This window comes from Bremia lactucae, linkage group LG7, assembly GCF_004359215.1.
Source record: "Bremia lactucae strain SF5 linkage group LG7, whole genome shotgun sequence".
NCBI classification, from domain to species: Eukaryota; Oomycota; class Peronosporomycetes; order Peronosporales; family Peronosporaceae; genus Bremia; species Bremia lactucae.
Genome location: NC_090616.1, coordinates 1036812 through 1062381, shown reverse-complemented (window position 1 = coordinate 1062381; position 25570 = coordinate 1036812). Strand labels below are relative to the sequence as shown.

The 25570-nt window shown below is 45.5% G+C and overlaps 2 protein-coding genes across 2 annotated transcripts; one reads left to right on the top strand and one right to left on the bottom strand.

Moving 5' to 3' along the window:
• Positions 1–4029: 4029 nt before the first annotated feature.
• On the top strand, positions 4030–6876 carry CCR75_006243 (uncharacterized protein; the record flags this gene model as incomplete). The annotated part of the gene is made up of 1 exon (XM_067964313.1): positions 4030–6876. One exon carries the CDS (start codon positions 4030–4032, stop codon positions 6874–6876), a length of 2847 nt encoding a protein of 948 aa, XP_067815969.1.
• On the bottom strand, positions 6578–8136 carry CCR75_006242 (uncharacterized protein; the record flags this gene model as incomplete). The annotated part of the gene is made up of 6 exons (XM_067964312.1): positions 6578–6721; positions 6743–6870; positions 7065–7176; positions 7240–7708; positions 7781–7957; positions 8054–8136. 6 exons carry the CDS (start codon positions 8134–8136, stop codon positions 6578–6580), a joined length of 1113 nt encoding a protein of 370 aa, XP_067815984.1.
• Positions 8137–25570: the final 17434 nt, after the last annotated feature.

Genomic DNA, 25570 nt, shown 5'->3' with positions numbered 1-25570 from the left:
GGCTCAAACGCCGACACTTAGGAAAGTCTTAATCATAGATAGTATGTCTAAGAGTAGCATCTTTTCGTCTTTAAATCGGATGGATGGAATTTATCAGATCCTTATGCGTGAACGGGACATCCCGTACACAGCTGTGAGCACTCTCAGTGGGATGCTATGGGAATGGCTAGTAATGCCACAGGGGCGTAGCAACGCCCCTGCAACATTCAACAGATGTGTAGCAAATCTGTTGAGACGGATGTATTCGTCCATAGCCGGGCCATGGACGGTAAGACGGAAGTGAAAGCTCGTAAAACTCACATTTGTCAGGTTCTTATACTTATGCAAAAGCATAATCGTACGCAAATCTGAAGAAGTGCATATTCGCTGCAAGCGAAATACCACTTCTTGGGTGCATCGTCGGTAAACACGGCGTGCGCACTGATCCCGAAAAGATCAAGGCAATCACCGACTGGCCAGTTCCAGTCGATGTCAAGGGACTTAGAAAGTTCCGTGGTTTAGCGGCGTACTTGCACAAGTACTCTCGCAATCATGCCGAGATGACAGTTCATTTCTTTCGTCTCTTGGAAAAAGACGAGAAATTGTAACGGAACGCTGATTGTTAGCGTTCCTTTGAGAACATCAAACAAGGCTTGATGCAATCACCCATCTCGGCGATTGCAGATCACGACAGACCATTCCATGCGGTCACCAAACATTCCACTGTTGCAACACTCATTACAAGTGTTCCGTCTGCTGCCTTTAAAGGATCATCTGATGAATCAATCCGATAAATCTTTTGTAACTTTACTGGCTTTATATCGATCGTCATCCGATCGATTGACAACACGCAACGGCTTATTGTACTACACAGCCGTTGCCGGCTACACTCCACGTGTCATCGTCCCAACTCACAATAATATGCGCTTGCGCATCATGTATGAGTGTCACGATGAACCAACAATTGGGCATCGTGGACGTGAGAAAACTTATCTCACAGAAGTCGCGACTTTTACTGGCCGCGCCAGTATCAGTTCGTGCCCAAGCACATTCGTGCTTGCGAGGTATGGCAACAGGTGAACCTAGCCCTTCATTCTGTGCACCTCTCCAACCTCTTCTACTTCCGGCAAAATGTTGGCAGTCAGTATCGATGGACTTCGTCTTCGAATTTCATGAAGACGATAAAAAACTAATGAATTCCTTGTTCTTATAGACAGATTTAGCAAGATGGTGCATATTCTGCAGTACCAGTCAATCACGGCTCCGGGCTGTGCCCGTGCCTCTATTGACACGGTATTCAGACTCCACAAGTTACCCCGTGAACTGGTTTCCGATAGAGATCCACGGTTCACGGCGGAGTTTTGGCAGTCCGTGTTTCGATCTCTCGGAACACGGCTGACTATGTCAACTTCTGATCATCCAGAAAAAGATGGTCAGACTGAACGCGTAAATTGCGTCCTCCAAGAAATTCTTCGAGGTTACGTCCAATCGTATCCGAATTGGAGCGAGTTCTTACCGATGGTCGAATTCGCCATCATTAATTCGGTGCATGCGTCTACAACGCATACACCATTCTTCATGAATGGCTTTCACCATCCACGCATACCCACCCAATTACAGGGATCCTCTTGTTTAAGAGGGTGGACTCGCACGAACAAAACCATTTCTGGCTCATGCTTATCACGCGTCGAAGTTACCAACGACGCGAATGATGTTGATGTCGAAGCAATCGAGATCGAAGATGAGTAATATCTCATTGTAGTGCGCACAAAGCGCACTGGAAAAGACAAAACAAATCCGTCATCCCCGCTAATGTGAATGCCCTCAGGGACATCACATACACAAGGGAGGTCACAACGTGAATCACACCCAAATGGTAGGTACGATTACATCGCTTAAGTTATTGGTCATCCTCATAAGTACACAAAGTGTAGTTAACGGGGTTGTGTAACATTAGGGGAACTTTAGCCCTTTACAAGAAAGGTCACAAACGAACGAACGAAAACTGGACTGAATGATAGCAAATTGAGATCAAAATAGTCGAGTTCGATTGGTAGCGAGCGGGCAGTCCTACCTAAAGCGGTACGCATACATGTAATTAGCCAATCATATTAAGCTGAGAGAATTCACCAAAAAAATTGTGGCGAGATTAATGGTTCCCTAAAATAAGTAAGACTTTAAATATTTCCCAATACTATTAAGTAGGGATTGGAGTTTTTTCTGCTTTCTTAATCAGTTCCATCAACCACCGTACATTAATTTTACATCACCTACTTTTCTTCAAAAGGTATTTAAAGTATAAGCTTTAGTGTAGATTACACCACTCGAACGCTGCAGCGGCTATCAGTGCCATCAAATTATACCTTTTCAGCGTAAGCTCTGACTTTGGTCACAACCTAGATTGCGAAGACCATTTACAAGTGTGATTGTCGTAAATGTATTTGCCTTGCGGAACCAGTCCGTAAGTTTTCTGATTGAGGTTCCTGAAGTCATATTTTGAAGATGCAAATGATTAAGACATGATGCACGCAATTGTATAATATCTTTGCTAGCATATTCATTGTAAAAAAGTTTCTTGTACGAGAGCACTGTGAATACAGGCCCTTCCTCTAAGGCCTTTTTTTCCCAACTCCACGTGACCGATCTTCGTGGTAAATTTGATCGTGAGCTAAAAATAATAGCACGCAAACCTGCGCACGTCATGGATGAACGACAAAGTGCTACCATGTGCGGCGAAGGGAACGTTCGAGCAGACGCCCAGCACAGATTATGGAGGTTTTCTTTCGAGATAACTGGCTAATCAATGGTCAAACACCTGCAACCTAATGACTTGTAAATATATTCAACGTAATCACGTGTATATTTAGAAGTTTAAAAGTCGACAACGGCTGCAATTTCAAAATATACTAGTTCAAGAATTTTACAGGAATTATATATGCAGACTACCTGATGTTTGTGACCGGCATTCATTCGGCCAGTCAAGATTATTTCGAGCCACGACTACCCTTTATTCATAGCTCGTGCTTTTCAGCTTGACATCGAGTGGATGAGGGGCTATATCACTTATCTTGTACACTACCATACAAGTTTAAGGCCAAGAAAAGATGCAAATTCTCAGGTCCACTGTGCGACGGACAATATTTTGCTAAAAAAAAGAAATTGTGCCTAGATTTGTGACAAAAACTGGGCTCTTCTTCCAACGAAGGCAAAACTCGACTTCAGTAGCTCCTAACACTCACCTTAATCACCAACAAGAGCTCAGTATTGGCGGTATTTCGAATTTCTTTTCACCTATCGTTCAGCTTGTGTCGTTAAATTCCCCGGCATCAAAATTGACTCGACGCTACATGTATTTCTATTCCTGGCGCCATTGAATGAAGAAAAAAAGGAAAGACACTGGCGACGCGACCGAAAAGTAAGGGCATCCAAAGGAAGTCCCCTCCCCTCGTCTATCTTGCAACTTTCAAGCGTCCTTTCGTAAACAAAGTGTGCAAAATGGGCACAATAATCCGCATTGAGCAACGCGACGACATGGTAGATCGCCAAAATGGCACTGTGTGCAAGGAGGCCTCGACAATCGCAATCGACAACCGAAAGAGCCTGACAACAAAGTAGAGATAAACACCAAGGTCGTTTTATAAATGCAAAGGAATTAAAGTAATCAACGGGAAAAAGAGCGAGTTTTCATCACTTCGCAACGTGCGTGCGAATTCCCATCACAACTCCAAAGAGCAAGGAGTTTTATCGAAATTGACACAGCCCCAGCTGATTGGGGTTCATCCGTGCGTTTTTGTCCAGATGGCGCGACGTAAAAGTGCCTATCGATTGCTACTCTTCCATCTTCACGACTGACTCTCTCTTTGGTCGTACGAAAATCGTTCAAACGTGCACTTAGGAAAGTCGACTTCAGGAGCAACTTGTCGTTTGGTTCGTAAGTTCCGAGGTATCGCGCCAAGAGACCGTCGTCTAGTGTCTTGATTTTTCCGTGCAAACCTTGCTTGGTAGTCGGGCCAAGTCGTCAACTTAAGCAAGTACGCCTGTGACAATATAATGCGGATTGTTGCCGTTTTGCTTGCCAATGGCTACATCTGGGCAACCAGTGTTGCACAACCGACACCTACATGGCTTACGGACGAAAAAACAGTTGCCACACCAGTGTCCTGTGTCTTTCGCTACGTGCTGCCCACGGGCACCAATTTGCCGAGCGCTGTCATTGATCAATTCCCTCCCGCGTTGCCCATTACGTCCGAGCATGAGACGGACACGTCGAGCAGTACTGCCGACGGCTCGGACTATAGTCTCGAGCCTGCAAGTACCGAGTCGGACACTATAAACCTTCCGACGGATGCAAATGTACCCAAAGTGACGATTCGCAACACGTCAATGGCTACACTGAACACTACGGTGCTCGTTCCTTCCACGTCAGCACCTCACGCCCCCACGTCGCTTCTCAATGCCTCCACGCCCGCAACAAGCAATACAACAACGCCTAAAAGTGCGTCAAAACCTCCTGTTTTGGCCACGAATGCAACCAAAGTGCTGGATGTGTTTAACACGACCACAACACCCCAAAAGTCTTTGAATACGACTAGTTTGGAGAAAGATCGTCGTCTCCAAGTCACGAATGTCCTTCCTTTTACGCCGGAAAATGACAGTGATGCCAGTAACGACTCCTCGCGAGACAAACCCACGACAATGGATACAATCAAAGCCTCGAACGCTACTACGCCAGCATTAATACCCACTGTCACAAACTCATCGTCTCGAAACGCCCTATCCCCCTCTTTAATCAAGTCATTTGTACCCATAAATTCCTCAACCGAGTCGTCTTCAAATGGCTACATAAAGGACCTCGAGTCGACCGCAACACTGGCGACATTTCAATGCGATGCAACATTTTACAATGCCTGGTCGCGCATGGGCCTTCAATGTGGTAACGTCGACCTTGACGTTGCAAGCGCGATATCTGCCAGCGTTTGTTCCATCTACTCGGGGACGTCCACGAGTACCGTAATTGCCGACATGGCTACGTGCATGTCCATCTGTCGGTTCCCTGCATGCAAAAACGGGACGTGGGACTATACCGCCATCGACGGCTTAAGTTCGGAAATCTATGCCCACCTTGATTTTATCACTTTAATGACATATGCTGGCCCCGACGCCGCGCGCGCTGTCACAGACGCCGTCCCACAGCCATTCTCAGACTTGTCCTTTGTCTCAACGTCAGCATGCAACTACGAATCCGACGCGTCGTTTTCGACGTGTGCATGCGCTGCAGCTATTGGCGTACAAGACCCCTTGGCGTCGTCACCACGTGTGGCGACCGCACCTTCGAACACGCCATTGCATTATGCGGTGCCAACCGAGAAAGGCTTGGGCGATGCACATCATTGGCCCGATGGAAAACGCAAATCTTCAGTGGATCAAGTGGGGATTGTGTCGACGACGCTTGGGAGAAGTGCCGCCACTGTCTCGGTTGTTGCAAGCAGTGTCTTGTCCGTGGCCAGTGGCGTCGTAGGAAGCACGTCGGCAGGTGTGGCTTCGAGTGTCTCGGCGGCCGCAAGTGTTGGCATTACCCTCGCGGCCGTGGATGTGTGTCAATTCTCGATTATGTTGACCCAATTAAACGTGGATGCTCGACCACGCTTTATGGAAAACATGGGGAAACAAATGGCGCCAGCAGCTTTTACATTCTTGCCGTTTGGCAAGATTTCGACAATTGAAAACACAACCACGCCTCGACGTCGTTTGACAACGGAACCAATGGTGCAAGGAATGGAAAAGTACGCGTTATTAATTGGCGTCGAGAGTGGAATGCTCTTTTACGTGGCAGTTGCCGGCATTGCCGTGCTTGTTGCGAGTCTTTTTGGCATGTATGCCCTTGCCATGGCCGTGTGTTTCTGGTTTGTACGTGATTTTACTACTTTTGCGTTGAAATGGCTGGATAAAGCCATTGGTGGACTCGTGATGCTCTTGATTTTGTCGGAATATGTCATTGGGGCCACGGCCACATTTCAAATTTGTTTTTGTATTGAAGAAGGCAGGGTTGATATTCGGTTGGTGCTTGCAATTTTAACACTTGGTGGCCTTGCATTTGGTACGATTTTATATGGAGTGATTGTAATTCAAAACAATGAAGACGAGTTGCGGGATCTTGGGACGAAAACGCATTTTAATAAACAATTTCATGTGCGTTACGGGCCACTCTATGACGAGCATCGTTTTGAAGGGCGTTTTTTTTTTGCTCCTAAGCTCTTATTAGCGTTATTCTGTGGCATGACGACTGGGATGGTCTGGATTCAAGGGTTGTGGCAAATTATCGTACTTATTGCGTTGCATGTGGCGTTTCTATTGTATTTAGAAATGAAACAACCGTATCCGACGGCATTTGTCCAAAAAACATCGAGTTTTGTGATTTTAATCAAGATTTCCGCGCTGGGATTGAGTTTCTTTTTACTGTCGAGTGCGACGAGATTTACCGCCAGTATTCCAGATGATTTGCGCCAAGGAGTGGCGTTTGCCATTGTTGGATTGCAAGTTTTAGTGCTTGTGTGTCTCATGATTCGGCAAGTGTATATTTTCTATCGCACGTGGCAACTTAAACGAGAGGGTGGCGAATCGCACGAAAAAAGAGCGTCCATACAAACAACAAATGCTCGCGACGACTCGGAATCGTTTTTTGCCATGGATCCGCATGCAGAAATGCGTCAATTAAAAGAGACGACGCCACGAGGGACGTTGACTAATGGCCAGTATGAAACACCTTTAAATGGAACCACGAGTTTTTCGTCTCGAGCGCAACTTCGAAATTTACAGCCTCATGCAATACAACGGACTCACTCGGCTGTGGGGCAGCACGAAGGACCTTCGTATCGTATGAATGAAGTCGATCTGTAGTATAGAATTAGATGGTACTTGCGTTTAAATATCCAACACGAGTGGATCATTTTGAATAAAGAAACACGAAATTGTCGTGTCTTTTTTTGCGATTATGGCTACAACGTGATTGTTTTTTTCTTGCATCATGTGGCAACTTTTAAGGGGTGCAATCAAAAGAGTACGACGCCGTAATTTTTTTTTTTAACCTGCTCGGAAGCCTACGATCCATCCAATGGCAAAGCCACTTCCTGCTGGAAGATTAAACTCCAACACTTCCATAAGTGACGTGAAAATCGAGTCATAGTCCTTTGTTTCATCCTAGCAAGGTTACAAGAGATCAATTCACTGTGAAGTATCCATGTAAAGTAATACTCCCTCTACCTTATGGCGGTTCAAATACTTTTTAACATCGTGTTCCATTTTTTGGTAATCCACGTGTACGTAACCCGAGTAACTCGCACATTGCAACAGCACAAAGAGGGCCCCAATGGCCACAGCGCCAAGCTTTGAGACTTTTCGAAGCGCAAAACCAGCACATGCACCCATGCCAAACCCCCACGAGATTTGACCACCTTTGCCTGAGTCGAGAAACTCATCGAGTCGCTCCTGTACGTAATAAAAGTCTTTGGGCCACAAAGCTGCGAGCTCGGCAACGATGCGACGAGAAAGTTCCAAAGCTTTTTTCTTTAATTGCTCAATCGGAGGATCTTCGTCACTCTCTTTTCTAGACGCACAGGCCGCAACATGCTCGTTGTCGAGCAAGTTGAACGCACCATACACAGTGGCTGCGAATGCCGCTGATTTCCAGTAACTTAAGCTTTTTACGTTTTGACGCGGCGAGGTTACGTTTCTAAAATAGCGTAAGATAACAGAAATATTTGTTTTGGCAAGTTGGACTCAGATGTTGCAAAGCGCGTCTTACTTGGCTTGCGTGACCACCACAGCGCTGCGCTTGGCGATTACCACGTGATTGTTTGATGCAAAAGCATAAGGCATTTGACTGCGATGGTGGACTTGCTGGAGTAGGCTACGGCGCAGTGACGCGCCGTTTATGAAAGCACGCAGCATCCGAAGCGTTGCGAAAGCTTGAAGAGAACGGCTATTGAATACTTGCAACAATACGCCGGGAATTATTACCGTAATTTATCATCGATGCAAATTTTAGAACCTTCTCGGATATTTTAGAGAAAAATACCTACGGATAAAAGCATCGGCTATCAGATCGTAGAGCTCTCTTAGAGCCGCGCAATCACAAGCAAGAAAATAAAGGGGCGTCATTGAATAGGAAGCGCCTAAACTCACATACTCCGACCGCAAAGCATGCCAATAGCGGCTTCTGATAGCTGCAATCTACTAATGACAGTAAATATGTGTATTTATTTTTTCCTCATAAGAGTTTATACTGCTATTAATTTGCAAATTATGGAAAACGCCGATTAAAATGAATTGAAACATTCTCTCTGCCGCGTTGATTTTTTCGTGCAGACCCATACTTGTCGCTCACTGTTATGAGATGTAAAAGTGATTTGAACACGGACTGTTAAAACTTTGCCATGAACCGGGGTTCTCGATCCAAAATCAGTTCACGGGGTAACCCATGGAGTCGAAAAATCGTGTCGACAAAGACTCGAGCATAGCTTTCGGCTGTGGTCGACTTCGGGGCTGCAACAAGATCTATTATCGTGCTGAAACGATTCAAAACACAAGAATATAATTAGCTTGTGAGCGTCTTTGTATTGAGGCACACATCGGATAGAGAAACGTTGTTGTGGTTCATTTACCTTTTCGGTTACACCTTTAATCCGATTCTAAAATTGTTAAGTACTTAAATCCCATTTATTATGGGTAACGAATATGGTCGCCGCCAGATATAAATCTGGCGGCCGAAATTTATTTTTAAAGTAGCTAGGATAAGGTTTTAGTTTTAGATTAAATGATTCAATAAAGTGCAGTTCCTCTTTTGATCTTAAAGCGTTAAGTGCCTTCCTAAGGCTTGCGCAGTAACCTCTAAGAGATAGAAGTCTTTCTAAGGTATATACTATTGGGCACTAGTTGCCATTTGGTTTTACGACCTCCTCAATCTCTTGAATTGGATTTGTTAATTTTTAATAGCTTGTACGACTCTGAGTTCTTAAATCCATTAGCTCTGTAGAGTGAAGAGACTCTCTGAATCTAAAAGTTTTCTTCTGACTTTAGGAGCGAGTTAGCCCCGCTACACCTTGTAGCACACGTAGTCAATCTACGCCTGAGTTTTTACAAGACTAAACCCTCACTGAAACGGAAGAGATTCCAGAACTTTCAGAGGCGCAACGCGCAGCTTATGACAAGTTCAAAACTTTTTTGGGCTTTAATATGTAGAGTTCATTATATGCCACAGACCAGAGGTCCTACATGCAAGGCTTGAAGCCTTCATGCGATATGAATCCTCTCCGATCGGTTAGGTATAAGATCACTTAGCGGCATCTATGCCAACCCGGTCCATCTCTGTACCTGATTCAGAGCCGAAGGCTCGCCCTCTAGCTGTCAATGTGAAGACATTTAAGGGAAAAGAGGGATAAAATCTCCCTTTCTGGATTAAGCAGATGGAGATGTCCATTGATTCCGCCTTATTTCTACAAAACGGCAAAAGGTCGCTATGGTCATTTCCAAACTCGGATGTAGAGCCATGGAGTGGGCACTAACTTGCAGTACGTCCATAAACGACGCTTTTTTTCATGGGATTCGCTGAAACAGCAAATGACTAGAATGTTTGCACCGCCTGATCAGGCTTTTTCCATCCGAGCACGACTCCTAGCGACAAATCCGGGTAAACGAACCCTAGGGGACTATGTTTTGAAATTGAGAGCTTTTATTGCATCTATGCATCAAGACCCGGTGCAAGAAGTAATTGACGTAACCATATTTTTTGGGGGTCTCAATGAGTGCGTTGCCCGGAAGGAATATTCCAATCTCATCCTGCTACTTTCGAATAGGCAGTTGCCATAGGCTACGCGCTGACGTTAAGTCTGCTCGCGTTAGCAGACCTCTTTACCGAACAAGCTCTTCGAGCACATGGGTACCACCTAATAGACCGGAACCCATGGATCTAAGTCTCGTTGAGAAAGGAGAAGAGGCTTTTCAAGCTGTGGAACAGCATAAGAACATCCGTAGATGTTATGTGTCGGAAACACGAATATTTACGTCCGGCCTGTCCCCTACAAAATATGTGGAAAGCTCGAAAGAGCACCAATTCCGACCTACTCGGGGGACGTGAATGTCCCAGCCTCTAAGAGGCGTATTTTCTCCAAGACAGGATGACACGAAGCGTGTATACCCTGACAAAGTGATACGAGTGAGCAATTGCATAGGCTTATAAATGGTGTAACGGTAACATTGAGGGGGAAGTTAGCCTTGCGGCAATCCCTTCGTTACATGCTCTTTTAGAGCTAGACGAAATGTCTATTGATGAGCGTGGCCGAGCCTATAAGGCTGGCAACTTATCTGAGATGGTGGTCATTCGACCAACGATTGAGTTAAACTCATCGTCACTTCTAAACGAAGCTGTCCTGGATGTTACAAGTACTGCACTTTATGTGCGGAGTGGGTCATCGATCCTTAAAGATCCTACGGATCCATTTTATTCCTTGATGAAGGAGTTCTAAGATGTGGTATGTACCTATCCACCATCTGGTTTATCCTAGGATAGACGAGTCCGTCATAAAATTGACTTGGTTCCGGGAAACAAATACTGTGTCACACGAAAGTGGCTTTTACCAAGGGAGCAGTGACGTCATTGACGATTTCTTTCGTGCTAAGCACGAGGCTGTAATGGTACGAGAGAGCAAATCTCCTCATTAGCCACGGACATTTTGTGTCAAAAAGCCAAATGGTAAATGGCGCATCGTTAACGCTTATAATAAGTTTAATGCTGTCACTATACCAGCACAAAACCCTATTTCTAGAAAGGATGTTCTTCAAAACAATGTCGCGGGATGTACAATGTACAGTGCACTTGACTTAGTCGATGGATGTTACCAGCTGCACATGCGAGCTAGTGATATCTCGCTTAGAGCGGGTAGCACCTCAAGCGGTAAGCTATGAGAGTGGTTGGTTATGCCACAAGGGCTTTCCGACGCCCCGGCAATATTAGGTCGTCTAGTGACGCAACTGTTCCGCCCTCATCGAGGTTATGCACAGACTTATTTTGATGACATTTTTGTCCATAGTCGTGCAGAGCAGGGTTGGTAGGATATAAAAAAATCATTTCGACCATTTGCTAACAGTGCTCGAGTGTATGCGCACAAATAAATTGTGTGCCAATGCATCTAAATACATTTTTAGCTCAGAAGAAATTCATTTTTTAGGATGCTTCATTGGGAAGCGAGGCCTTAGAGTGGAGCCCGCTAAGGTTAAAGCCATAGTAGATTGTCCGGTTCCTAAAAACCAAGAGAATTTGCGCAAGGCATCGGATCTGGGCAAGTATTTGCACAAAAAATAGCGAAAATTACGCTGATATGGCTAGGCTATTATCTAATTCCTTAAAAAGGATACAGAATTGTGCTGGACTAGCACAGAACATAATGCCTTTCAAGCAGTTAAGAATAGTCTTATCCATTGTTCGATTCTGGTACAGCCAAATCCAAATTGGCCCTGCTGTGTCGTCTGTGACGCCCCGGACTTTGCTATTGGCAGTGCTCTGATACAATCAGATGTTGATGGGCATGAGCGTGTTATTGCGCTCGAGTATAGACAGCTTCAAGCCGCGGAAAAGAATTACCCAGTTCATGACAAAGAGTTACTTGCTATGAAGTATGCTCTCGTCAAATTCAGCGTTCATCTGCTCGGCTCAAAGCCGTTTGTGATATATACAGATCACGCGTCATTACGCACAGCGACTAAGTCGCCCCATGTCTCTTAGATAATGGCCCGATGGCTATCCATTTTCGCCGAATACAACTTCGAGGTGAAGTATAAGCCTGGCAAACAGAATGCTTTGGCCGATGCAATATTACGCAGGCCGGATTATGAGCTCTCTCGTTTAACGACTATCATGTCGCATATTACTGAATTGATCTGTTCGGCTTACGCCAAGGATGAACAGTGTGTAGCTCTGCTACGAGCTCTAAAGAACTCTGAATCAGGTATTCAATTGCCGGCACGTTTGTGTGCATGGTTACATCGATTTTCGATCGATAACGACCTGTTTTTTTTGCACGGACTCTGCGGATCCTACGCGTGTTGTTGTACCTCATGATGAGGATTTAAAGTACCGAATCCTCTATGAGCACACGATACTATTCTTGGTGGTCATCTCGATAAAGAAAAGACGCACGGCTCTGTGAGCCAGATTTATTGGTAGCCCAAAATTTATAAATGGGTCAGCACATACGTTCGCGCATGCGAAACTTGCCAGCGGGTTAAACCCTCAGCACATGCTGCTGCGCCACTGGCAAGTCTGCTCATACCCATAGGTTGTTGGGAGTCCATTAGTATGGATTTGTTTGGTCTACCGACAGATTCGACCGGTAACTCCGGCATCGTGGTCTTTGTTAACTGATTGAGCAAAATAGCTCACTTAGCGGCTATGCCAGATTCCATTGATGGTGAAGGTACAGCAAAGCTGTTCATTGATCGCATGTATCGACAACACGGTTTGCCAGAGGCAATTGTCTCTGATCGGGACCCCGTTTCACGGGTAATTTCCGGAAATCAATTTTCCGAGTGCTTCAAACCAGATTGGAAATTGCCACTGCGGACCATCCGCAGACCGATGGTCAAACTGAACGTGGCAATCGCGTCATTAAAGACGTTTTACGTAGTGCGTGTGCACAGACACCAAAGCGCTCAAGCGCAATGCTCCCAGTGGTTAAGTTTGCGTTAAATAACGCTATACATGCCTCTACAGGCTATACTCGGTTCTATGTCAACGGTCCACCCGCCCACGCGTTCCGTTGATGATCCACTGCGTAGCTCAGGGCTTGGTGGGGGTGAATTAGCCGGAAGGCTTGCTAATATCAGCTCTGTGACCGCTCGGAAACAGTAAGCGAGTTTCTCGCGGCGCGATTTAGTGTTTTAAGTCATGTCCGGGATACGATGGCTGATAGTCAAGACAAACGAAAAAACAGGCAGATACGAAAGGCAGAAGCTGTATTGGTTCTTATATGGGCGGAGATCGAGTTTTATTAAACGCTAAAATTCTACCTGCTGAGTTGGTTTCCGCGGTCTTCAATACCAAATTGCGCCCACGCTTTATTGGACCATTTTCGGTCGCAGTTAAGAAGAGCCTAGCTTACACGCCAAACCTTCCTAGCAAGCTGCGTACGCAATTAGCATTCTACGTTGGCTTGCTTCAGCCATACCGGGACCCTTTTCACGTGGACTTGAAGGCGTTTGCGCCGAGACAGGCGATCGTGCTGCAGATTGCTGCATCCTCACCAGGATGTCCAGCTGGCACTCTAAACGAGGTTGCTGACCCTCCAGCAGCGAAAGAGGGTTCTAAATCGCCTCAAAGGGGCTAGGTCACCCCTCTTCTAAAAAATATTGAAAATGGCTTTAACAACTCAGGGAGTCGTTTAAGCTATTAAAGCTAAATGATTCCTAGTTTAAGGGATTCAGGAGTTCGTAGAATAAAGTGGTAACTAGTGCCCAAGAGTATATACCTTAAAAAGGCTTTTATCTCTTACAGATCACTGCGGAAGCCTTAGGAAGGCACTTACAGCTTTACGATCAAAAGGGGATCAGAACGATATTGAATTCTTAAATCTTAAACATTACCTTAGCTAACTTAAAAACAGATTTGGCCGCCAGATTTATATCTGGCGGCGACCATAATCGTTATCATAATAAATGGGATTTAAGTAATTAACTATTTTAGAATAGGATAAAATCAGCAATTAGGTAAATGCACCACAACAACGGTTCTCCAATCGATGTGTGCCCCATTACAGCCTCCCTTATCGGACTGTTGACACCGAGTGACAACATCCCTTCATTTCCTCTTTGAGGTTGGAACCTATACAGCTTACTGTTTGGTTGTGTGTTTTCTCTCTTGTCCCATGACAATTAAACGTGAGTCACAGACTCCGAGCACCTTTCTCGACGATGAGGGAATAATGAACTTTAATAGTCACACTTTATAAGAGGATGAGGAACAAGTGCGTCGCTCTTATACGCCCTCTCCTCCGGATAAACGCCGGCGGGCCCGGATCCATTCCTAGAAAGTGGTGCCTCTGCCACTGATGTCTTAATTGCATTGAGCAGGACTCAAGACCCTAAGTCCAACATCATTACAAATCCGCTTGACGAAGAGCAAGAGCGGGCAATCCTCATAAAGGAACAAGCTCGTTGTACAGCTGCCGAGAAAGCGAAAGCAAAAGCTCATAGTGAATATAGATTCACTCGGCTTAGTGCGGACGAGCGTCTCAAAGAGGTCGCGGGTCACAGCTTGGACATCTGGATCTCCGGTGACACGGGTGAGAATGCCGGAGAAGATCGCTGCTCGCAACGATACGTTACGCCAAAGGTAATGACGCGAGGTCAGAATCTGACGCATTTACGTGATCAAGCCCGTGGGGCTCCGGTGACCTCCATGAGAGAAATTCCGATCGTTTTGTTTCCAAACGAAATAAGAAGTAAAAACGAGGCCTCATTTGAGAACTGGGTTCACCGGGCCCGCCGCCTCCGTAATATATGAATATCAGAAAGTCTACGGATGTGGCTGATGTTCGTTCGGAACGGAAGCTTCGCTTCGATTTCACTAAGCTTAAGGCCAAAGGCCAGTTACGTTCAGCATTTATGCCACAAAGCGAAGAAAGGCCTAGCCGATATTTCGTTGCTTCGGATGATTAATGAGGCTATAGATCGACCAAATCCCACGTTTAGTGGTGGGAAGCGTCGTTTGACGCGAGTTGACCCTAAGCTTGGTGCTCAAAAACGTCAAAGGCGTGCGGGCAATATTGCCGAAGAGGTACCTCAAACTAGTTCTGTAGAACTTAGAGACTCTTTGAGTAGAAAAGTCTTCCTCTGACTTTAGGAGCGAGGTGGCTCCGCTACTGTCCTTGAGAAGTCCGAAGATGAAGTCCAGTAAAACGGACTGCCAACACTCTGCCGGAACAAGTAGGGGTTGTAACGGAGCACGAAATGAAGGACAAGCCTTCAGTCGTTGCCATATCTCGCAAGCACGTTTGCACTTGCGTGTAAATTTATAATGACGAGGCCAGAAATCGCGACATCTTCGCACATTCACAATGCCAACTTCTTGGTACTCATATACGATGCATAGTCGCAAATCATTTCGAATGGATATGACGACACGAGGTGTGTCGCCAGCAATAGCTGTATAATACAGCAACCCATTGCGTGTTGTGGACCGATCTGATGAAGCTCGTTACAAAATCGACGATGTCTCAGATTATTATCGCGATGAATTCTTCTTATGTGATCCATCATATCTTTAAGAGCCTAATATTTTCAATAGGCTGTTTTCACTCGTCAAGTAATGTTGAAGATACAATTCTTATTGCTCCAAAAGTGACCTTATTATCACTGTTGATTTGCGCAGTCGATTTGAAATCAGGTTGACGCAAAAGCGAATCAGCGAAGACATTAAATCGTCCTGGCTTATATTCCGCTAAGAAATTATACTTGGAGAAGATACACAACCATCTCGCCCTTCGTTTTTTTTGCGACAGGTGTGGACTATTTTTAAGGCCGTGCGTAAAGACGCACGGTCTTTACATTCAATAAACAATCTATCTTATAAGAGAGGAACCCTAAGCTTAGCCAGTGTATATTTAATGGCAATGCATCAGCTTCTAGCAGCTGAACGCTGCTTGAAGCTGATGCGATTGAAAGGAGACGATGCGCTCTGCGCCTTTAGGGTCATATTGCATTAACGCACAGCCGATTGCAAAATCGCTGGCGTCACAGACCACATAAAATGGTCTGTCTTGGTTAGCAATTGCAAAGTTCAGCAATTACATCAAGCTTTGTTGATACCCTCAAAAGAACGCTGAAAATCAGCGTTCCATGACAATTTTACATTCTCCTTCAACAAACAAGAAATATGTACTATCATTTCGGAATATGTAAGTAATCCGCTAAGCCGAAGACCTTTCGAAGTCTCTTTACCTTAACTGGTACAGGCCACTCAGTCTTCGCCTTTAACTTTTTAAGATCTGGGCGTAAACTTCGCTTACGCTCAAGAAGTGGTATTTCGCTGGCAGCGAATATTCACTTATTGAAATTTGCAAACAACTTGTGCTTTCACATAATTGTAAGAACCTTTCAGACGTGGGTCCTAACTCTATGAACGAAGACGTCATAAAACAACTTTATGCAAAAACTCGCACCGATCTCAAAGATAGGTTACACATCTGTTGAATGTAGCAAGGGCTTTACTTAGCCCCTGTGGCAAACAAGCCACTCCCGCATTCCACTTGGGGTGCTTACTGCCGTGAATGGAATGTCTTGTTCAAGATGCGGTTCTGATAGAATCTATCCATCTGGCCCATTGACGAAAAGATGAGACTCTTTGACATACTGTCAATGACTACGTCTTTGCGTTTGAGTCAATACCGTTGCAGCGTTCGTTTATTGACAGATCTACAATCCCCCCCTCCTGCTGCTTTATGCACAGATAAGGTCGGAGAGCCTTTTAAGGAGGCTTATTCCCTAACATGGCCCGCTGCTAAGCGAGCGGCGAAGAACTTGTCGATAGCTAATACTTGTTCATGAAGCAGTGGTCGCTGCTTTATGACACACACAGTATTTCGAACTTGGTATCAGGTCGATTTCGTGTCGAGTGCCTTTATCCTTTGGCAACTCGGGTGGTACCGAACCAGGGAGAACATTCTTGAATTTGATCGAATCATGATACAAAAGGTTTGTCCTAACGACTATTAGAATTTAGACGTAAAGCGTTCAATCTAAGTTTCTCATCGAGGACACTTTGTCCATGGATGAGCTGCTGAGAAGCCGCTCGTTCTCAAGAGATACCAATGCCGACCAAATATAGACAGCGTACTTTTCACAGATGACAAGTACCCAGATCTTCTTGAATTTGTCATGACGCAAGTTACGCTGGAACCGAAACGGTTCTAGCGTTGGCTATTAAGGTATGTCCGAAGCTGACTTCGGAGGCGCTATCAGATCAAGTGTATACGCGCCTACACTTGATCCGTTGTTTACTTCATTATTCAATATTCATTTACCTCTTTAGAACTTAATTCCAATGGTACGTAGGGACTTATGCCTTCAAAAAGCTTGGGGACTTATTCCCCTAAGTTAATTGAGAGTTAAAAAAAACTTATTAATTTTGGGGAGTATGCTCCCCAACTGCCTCGAGCTGTGGTTGCGCAACCCAGCGGATCCCCTACGATCGACTCTTCAGACTGTCTACCGGAATTTTTGGGCGAAAACGGTACCTTTATCGATGAATGATGAATGAAGTTGGTCAAAGAGCGAGAACATTGGACGAGTAGCCGCGTGAATACGAAATGTGAAGATGCAATATTTCGAGATTTACAGATAAAAGCTTCTTCATTTCTTACGATTTTTTGTCTAAGCAAGTATCCTTGTTCTGATCCGCCCGGTCGAACTTTGGCGCTGCCTGTGCTTGCGCACAGCCGTCGTAATCAAAGCCCACAGTGTGGCGGGTCGTCACACTGAGGTTTGTGCAGTCGCGCTAACGACCGAACCAAAAGTGCGGCCATCGCATTCACTCGTAGGATTGAACACGATGGTGAATGCTCCAAGAAATTCATCAGATGACCCTTTGTTAAACGAGAGACAGGCATCGTCGCCACTTATTGGTGCTAATTAATGCATGGCTCGTACTTTTTTAAGCCATGACAAACGAAAATTGACATCAAATTTGTCATCTGTATCCAGTAAGATGAAATCATCATCGCCCTGTTACCCCGAAACGTGTGTTAGACACCAACTACACGTTTCCTTACTGTTACTTGCGCCTAATGCTAGGCGCACTATCATCGTCCTTAGGGGTACTTTGAGCGTAAAACTCGAGGCTACGATCTTTTAGCGAATAATGTTGACCTATGCCTCACAATTCAATATGGAAATTAAAAGCAATAAATTATCAACTTGATTTCCAAGATGATAGGTTAACCTCATCACCAGTGGAAGTTACACACAATGCTTGTGCTTTAGAAGCAACTTTCGTCCAGAGACTTACAAATTCACTTGACGTTGCTGGATCAGTAGGATGCTGCGCACCTACTGATTCCGACCGTTTTTTGACGGTCTACCTTGCCGTTGTGATTTTGCAATTTACGTCAGATTCGTGGCCTCGCTATTTTAAATGGGAGGTCAATCATTTCACTCAGTGTTTCTTGGCACTAGTGCGGGGCAATCCATTCACAGACGTAGTGCCCTGTATTTTGACAACGGTTGCATCATTGCCATTGTTCGTAACTTCCAAGAGCGAGGTTTCCGCTCTCTACATGCGATAGGTGATAGGTTCTGCGCCTTCGACTTCTTGTCGTCTCCGTGGACGGTAAGCACCAGAGTGAACGAAAGCCTGCCTTACGCTGAAGTCCTCTTGTTCCGCTATTAAGATAGCTTGGTCTAGCGTCTCGAGTTCTTGACGGTACAGGTAGACCTTGACGAGACCGTCAGCAGAACCCTTGATGAATACAGCGGTCTATTTTTTATTTTTAAACGGGGCTAGAACGTCTGGTCACTAGCTTACAGGAAATGCTTGAAGAAGCCTCCAGCCCAAGTATTAGGTATCAAGTAAAGTTAAACTCCTGCTCGTAACGAACATTTTTTAGTCGTACTAAAACGACCGTGGTTCCGCCTTTCGGGGAAAAACTCACTTTCAGATAATTTATCATTAGACCATATTGGGTCGTTAGGCCCCCAGTACGGCCCAATACTAAATTGTTACGCTGTGCCCGATAGCGGGCACAGCACCTGCCTTCACATGTAATCGTTCATTTTGTCTGTGTTTATACTGTAATGTGGCCCATTACATCACCCCTTTCTAAAAACAGCACATAGTAATTATGAGTGCTCGACTGTCGAAACTCTAACAGTCACGACCGAAGAAAACGATGACGGAGCGCATGACCAACAAATCCACAGCACTTCCGAGCACCACCAGCGGGAGTGCAACCATCTACGTGGTGGATGCTGTTCGACTTGTCCAAAGCTTTCTTTCCGGATTCACTTGCAACAATGCGGGACTTGTTTCGGCGTTCCCGCGGTTTACGTGAAAAGAGTCTTGAGATCGTTGCGGACACCGCTTTGCAAAGTTCCTGGTGCACATTCGTTCGGCGTTGGAATCGAATGCTCGAGGACAGAAGGAGCTTTCCACAATAGCTATCCAATCGGGAGGGCGGCCTTCGCATCGATCACTCAATTGACGTATTACGCGAAAAGGTATGCGAGAACGCTTGGAACGAGGACCGAGTCTGCTACGTCGAAGCCAACGAGAAATATCACTCTTGCGGCTCGGTGCCACGTCCATCTCGCGACGAATGGCAGAAACACATCACTAAGTATCCGCTCATCGAACACGAGCAAGACTGGATCGGTAAGTACGAGCGCTGTCTGTACGAACGGCAGACTGCAGTTATTTGGATGGGCTTCGCTGGCGTCTACACTCTCGGCAGCGGAGCAAATCTCCGGTAATGTCCAGGGCTGAGCAGCGACACATTCGTCTGCCCATTCAGTTGCGCGTTTCTCGTCAAGGTTTCGTTCTCGTGGTCGTGGTGATACACGTTTACCACAAATTTCTCGTTCTCGCCATCGTTTCATTCTTATTGCTGTGATCACGTCTGCGGTCGCATTAAGGTTTTCCGACTTCGTTGATTCACATGCCTGGACGACGTCCGGAACGTCGCGGAGAAGCGAGGAATGCGGCCCCCACGTATCCTGCTTGGGTGGAATAGAGATCCACGGTTCACGGCGAAGTTCTAGCTATCCGTGTTCTGATCTCTCGGAACACGGCAACCCAAACCAGCGTAAAGCGATACTTGCGCGACGTTCCAACCGCGCGCGTGAGCGGACGGTGCTTCACGGAAAGGGTCCTCGTGACCCACAATATAATCAGGCAAACCTGACCTTCCGCATCCACAAGCGGTGGCGGTCCCTAGCTATGATAACGCTGGCGTCCTGGTGCCTAGGACGATATTGATGAGGCTGTAAAACAAGATTGCCGACGCTCAGCTAGAAGCTGAGGCTGTTCTTTAGCATGTTACACAGGCGGAGAGGACCGCGATTGAGATCCGGCAGTCGAACCGTGAAGTGCTCGAACGGGTTAGGAACCTGGAATGCCAAAGTCTCGGTCATGCGCAGACGAGATGGGTAAAGGTGTTTGCGCAGATATATTGGCATTATTTAGCTATTAAACACATGGGCTATCCGCTGGCCTCCCGTAGCCTTCTTCAGCCAGAATATTGGACTTAAATTTGGCGCGGTACTCTCGGGCAAATGACTCGCCTTCCCCTGCGGCCCTTGAAGAATTCGTCAATAGCCTCGAAATGTCACGCCCCCTTCCGCGTAAACGATAACGTGGAGACATTTTAAGGCTGAATTCTGGATGCTTGTGTCCCCTTCGTGCTTTGAGTCGAAACGCGAAGCTGACGAACCGCAGCCAGGAGATGCACCCCTTCCTTTAGGCACTAGGATGTAAGAACTGTGTAAATATATGTAAGCACATACATACAGATCTTCTAATCTACTGACTTAACTTTAATATATATAAAACTATGTATAGCGAGTCTTGCGCACCGCTCATTCTTGCGTCTAGCAGCGATTGGTGAGGTTGATTTAAACATAAATTAATTAGCGGATAGAACTGTCATCTTATTGCTACAATAACATCGTGTACGGTAATATTGAGAATGTTATGCAAAACTGGTATATGATGATATTTTAGACTTTTTGATATTTTACAAAAATTTGTGCTTATTATTTCTCTTATAGAGAATAATATTATGAAACGGAACAAATTGTTAAACGCAGCCCCGATCCTCTCAAGTAGGTCTTCGACATCACGGGGGCAACCTTGTCTACCAGTCGCCTTTCACAAGGTATGGCAAACCGAAAGCGCAGCATGCGAGCTGTCCTATTATCTCGACTATTTCTTCCTCGCAAAATACGGAGCGTAAACATTGTTGACACCGACTCAGTGCCGGCAGCGACTGGAGCGTCATACTGAGAAACAAATCTGCCGAACACCGTAGAATTTATTGCTATATGCCTTCAAAATTGCTTGGCCATCAAACAGTGCAAGCGGCTTTATCGCAAGCAGATCCTATCGTAACTAGTAGTATACGTCCACTCGCTTAGAGTTGAAGTGAATTCTTATATACGTGGGCAGAAGTTTATGACTGCCCACATTTGTCACTAAGTATTTAGTTAAATTACAGTAGACAGTAGGACTAGTACGCAAGCTTTGAATACAACACGTTTTATCTTCCATTTTCTATCAAAATTCCGTTTCTGTCGGTCCACTGCATCAGCGATGAAATCTTACACGAAACGGGCCGCTGCTCCTCGAGCCAGCCGAATTATCCAGCTGTCTCGGTGTTTTTTTTTTTTCAATGGATCCGGTGCGCACTGCGGAGATTTAATTTTCATTGTAGTGAGAGCACCATCGTTTCCACTAATATTATTGTTTTCGGTGCTAAGTATATCAGCATCATATTCGTCAAAGTCAGCAGTAACCATACCGCTATTACTGAGTCTGTCTTCTTCAGTGTAGATTAATTAACATTGATATCTTCCGCAATGACTGTTGAGTTATTGCGTGGTAAGTAAAGACAAGATTGGCTCGAGCAAGCCCACCTTTAAACTAGAATCACTCTTTAACATGGTGGGTATACGTGGATGGCCTAAGCCATTCACAAAGAACGGTGAAGGCTATATTGTTGCATGTTACAAAGTATAATGGACAAATTCTTTCATGGGCAAGAACTCACTTCAACTCTAAACGAGTGGACGTATCCTCGAATATATATACAAAACTGATAGACCCAGGTTAGAGTCTAAACGTGTCAGGCTAGACGTTTTAACTCATCCTTCAATGATGCATGCCGACAGCTCGTTATAAAGGGTTTGATTCAAGCGCTTGTTTGTCAATTGAAGAACAGCATCTTTGCTTTGTCTTCTAATTGATCGATGCAACGACTGTTGACCGTCGTCTGCAAATCACGTCGAGCAATCACCTTCATGCTTCAAGTCCATCGAAAAATTTACAAATGTCGCGACAGTGATCATGTCGGCGAAGGCTCAGGCCCGACGAATAAGTCGGACTCGATTTATTCTCTTCCTTTTACATTAATGGATCCATATGGTTAGCAGCGCTTTCTAGTCGAGCCTTTTTTCTTAACCACCGCGAGTGAAAGGAATTCAAACGAGTTATCTTATTCGATTGTGAGAATATGAACCCTCGCTTGATGAATGGAAGTCTCGCTCTCAACGAATGAAAGATGTTCGGAATCTCGTCGAACAGCACGATGAGATCCTTCCTTTGGTCAACAAGGATCATCAAGGAAGAGCACTCCGCGCTCTCGTCAAAAGTTGTAAACTATCAATCCCTTCGCGCATACTAGAAGCGAGGCACATCTTCCAATGAAGATCCTTTAAGTCCGTCTTCGTAGGGGTATGTCTACGCCAGCAGGGACACGAGTCCTCCTGCGAGTGGAAAGGTAAACCAGCCTCTCGAGACAAACAGTGCAACTTGTAGCTTGCACCGACATCAGATCTCTTCTCACACCAGGCACGTATCGTGACGAGTTTGTCAAGCTAGGCCTCACGGCCTACGCTTTTACATTCTTTATTTATGCTCCTAAGCCTTAAAAAGGATTTTACATTTTTGACACCATAGCCCCTTCTTCAAAGTTGCCCTTTCGTCGGTGGATCACAATGTAAACCACACCCATGTGGTGGGTCTAATTACTTTATTTAAGTAATTGACCATCCGCTTAATTACACAAAGTGTACCTAACGGGTACTGTGTAACATCAGGGCAACTTTAACCCGTTACATATACAATCCGTTTCCTTGTTACTTTAAGAATAACTCAACCACTAGATCTATATCTAGTGGTTGCGCATATTACCCATAATAAATTGAATTTTAGTGATATTACCTTTTTAAATAAAAAGTGTGTTTGTTTACCTATAATGTGAACGGTACACTACGACTTATTTTACGAACAACTTATACAATAATAACTGTAATAGTTAAAATCGATAAATTTATCCATATCGACGTCCTGTAGTTTTACCGATCCAAACTGTCGGATAAATTGCCACTTAAGTTCCTAGTCGATTATAGGGCGTCGAATAATTTTATCTGACGCCAATCGCTAAGATCACAGACTCAAATTAATTGAGCGCGATATTCAAGCGATTGGCGTCAAATAAAAATATTCGACACCACATGAACGGTTAACTAACTTTTCCATCAAACTGTTGACACCGAGTTTCGATCTTCGCTCTCATTTCCTCTTTCACATTTGGTGCCAAACAGCTGTCATTGCGGTTGTCGTTTTACACACCTTGTCTTATAACATCTAAGCGCGAGTCACCCACTCTTATTTCCTTCTTCGAAGACGATGACTACGTAAACCAACCACGATAGTCGCACTCCGTCTAATAGAAAGATGAGTACTTTCATCCTAGCACGCTTCGGCGGGATGACGAATCCCGTCGATCTCTCCACTCTGGTGCTTCCGTTGCACGTGCCGCTGTGGATCCTAACAGCACTGAGGCCGACAATTGATTAATTATGACTTCTATCGTTTGGAAGCGTCGTGAAACTTTATGACCTCGAGCATGGCGCTAAAAAAATTTAACCTTGTGTATGTGATGCACATTAGTGCATTCACTAGGAGAGATGACGACTAGCGTCATCCATTACGCGAGGTATCTAGATAGATACGCTCACAATACATATTAGTGTTATCTACCGAGACAATTTTTTTATAATTGGTTAAAGTAGGTATTTATATTTAATGCAAATATATATATTAGTCTAAAAAAATACTTCCTACTTGGTAAGTGCGCACGAAGAGTCGGATCACCGCTCCCGTGACGATGTTTACCAGAGTACTTAGTCCACTTAGTCCGTTGATATGGATGCTAAGGCGCCCACCACAACTACTTCACGGCACATGAGAGTAGACGGTCGATCCTCTTCCTCGCTGTGCTAGGGTGTGTGCTTAAGTAGAGCGTACTGCCCGCCTACATTGGTAGCACTTAAAATCCCTTACACGTTCTGCATCTCTGCGTGGGCACGTAAGGATGAGCTTCAATATCGATCGGGCTCATTTCCACCACCTCTCCGTACATCATCGGGAGGTGACAGGGCACGCGGCGCAAGGACTTTGTGAACAAGCCCTGGCCAGGCTCTTGGGCAATCCTCCTGAGCAACATGTTGCTCAGTTGGAGTAGTTTGAAGCATTCGTGCTCGGACAGCGGAGACACTAGTCCGAGGCGTAGAGCCATGCTGCGGCGGAGTCCGTCACTCAGACTCAGTATGAGCTGAGGCGTGAGCAGGCTCGGAGCGGGCCTCTGAACAGGACCGTTGAGATGCTTTCTGCCCGGCCGCATCAGCCGAGGCCCAATCGGATGGACCCGCCTAAGTTCGATGGAACTGCCGCGCACATGATTGTCCACTAGCTTTTAGCCATGGTGCAATGCGGTGTCCCGCAGATCATTAAGGACGACAGCTTGATGGTGTCGTACGCGATGTCGCACCTGCGCGGTAAGGCCTCAGAGTGGGCTTACTCGGCGCTTACGGAAGACGTTAAGGCGTTCCGTACATGATTGATTTTTAAGACATAGATTCGCGCCATGTAACAGCCGCCGAACAACGATGCGTTGCTTCAGGCGCGCTTCTTTAAAACACGACAGACGAGGCGATCTTTGCCATAGTATGTGCCGGGGATGCGCTCGCTGCCGGCATTTATTACCGTAGGTCCGATTCCGGAGACATTAAGGTGCCTTGGCCCTTCGCGACAGGCTTTATTCATAAAGGTGCCGTCGACGATGGAAGAGACAATCTAAATTGCCTTAGTTGCGGAGTGTCCTACAACAGTGCCTCGGTGACAGCTTGGTATAACCCGTCGGCCGAGAAAACAGATGCCACTCCGATTGAGTTGGGCAATGCAGACGTTGTCAGCTTTAAATGCGGCAAGACGGCGTTGGCCGCGTCATTTCTTATTAGTCCGAGCTTTTAAAGTCGCAGAACTGAATTACCCCGTGCATGACAAAGAGCTACTTTCAATAAAGTATGCTCTTGTTAAGTTTCGAGTGCACCTAGGGCACCGAACCATTTGTGGTTCGTACGGATCACGTATCACTGCGTAGCGCAATAAACTCACCGCACCTCTCGCCTAGAATGGCAAAATGGCTCACATTCTTCTCTGAATTTAATTTTAAAGTTTAAGATAGCCGGGTAAGTCAAATGGCTTGGCTGACGCATTATCGATCAGACCAGACTTCGAGGTAAGACACCAGAAAAGTGTGTCTAATGCTAAATCGCAATTTCAGCCGTCAACGTTGGCAGCCATGAAGGCATACCACGTGACGAGCTCATTGGTTTCTGAGATAAAAGAGAGCTACAGTCATGACGACTACTGTCACCTGCTGTTGGATCACTTCGGTGGACGAAAGGTTTCCCTTCCGTTGCACCTGAAAGCTAAGCTCAATCGCTTTAGCTACAGCGATGGCCTGTTATGGCATCAGCTGTCACCTTG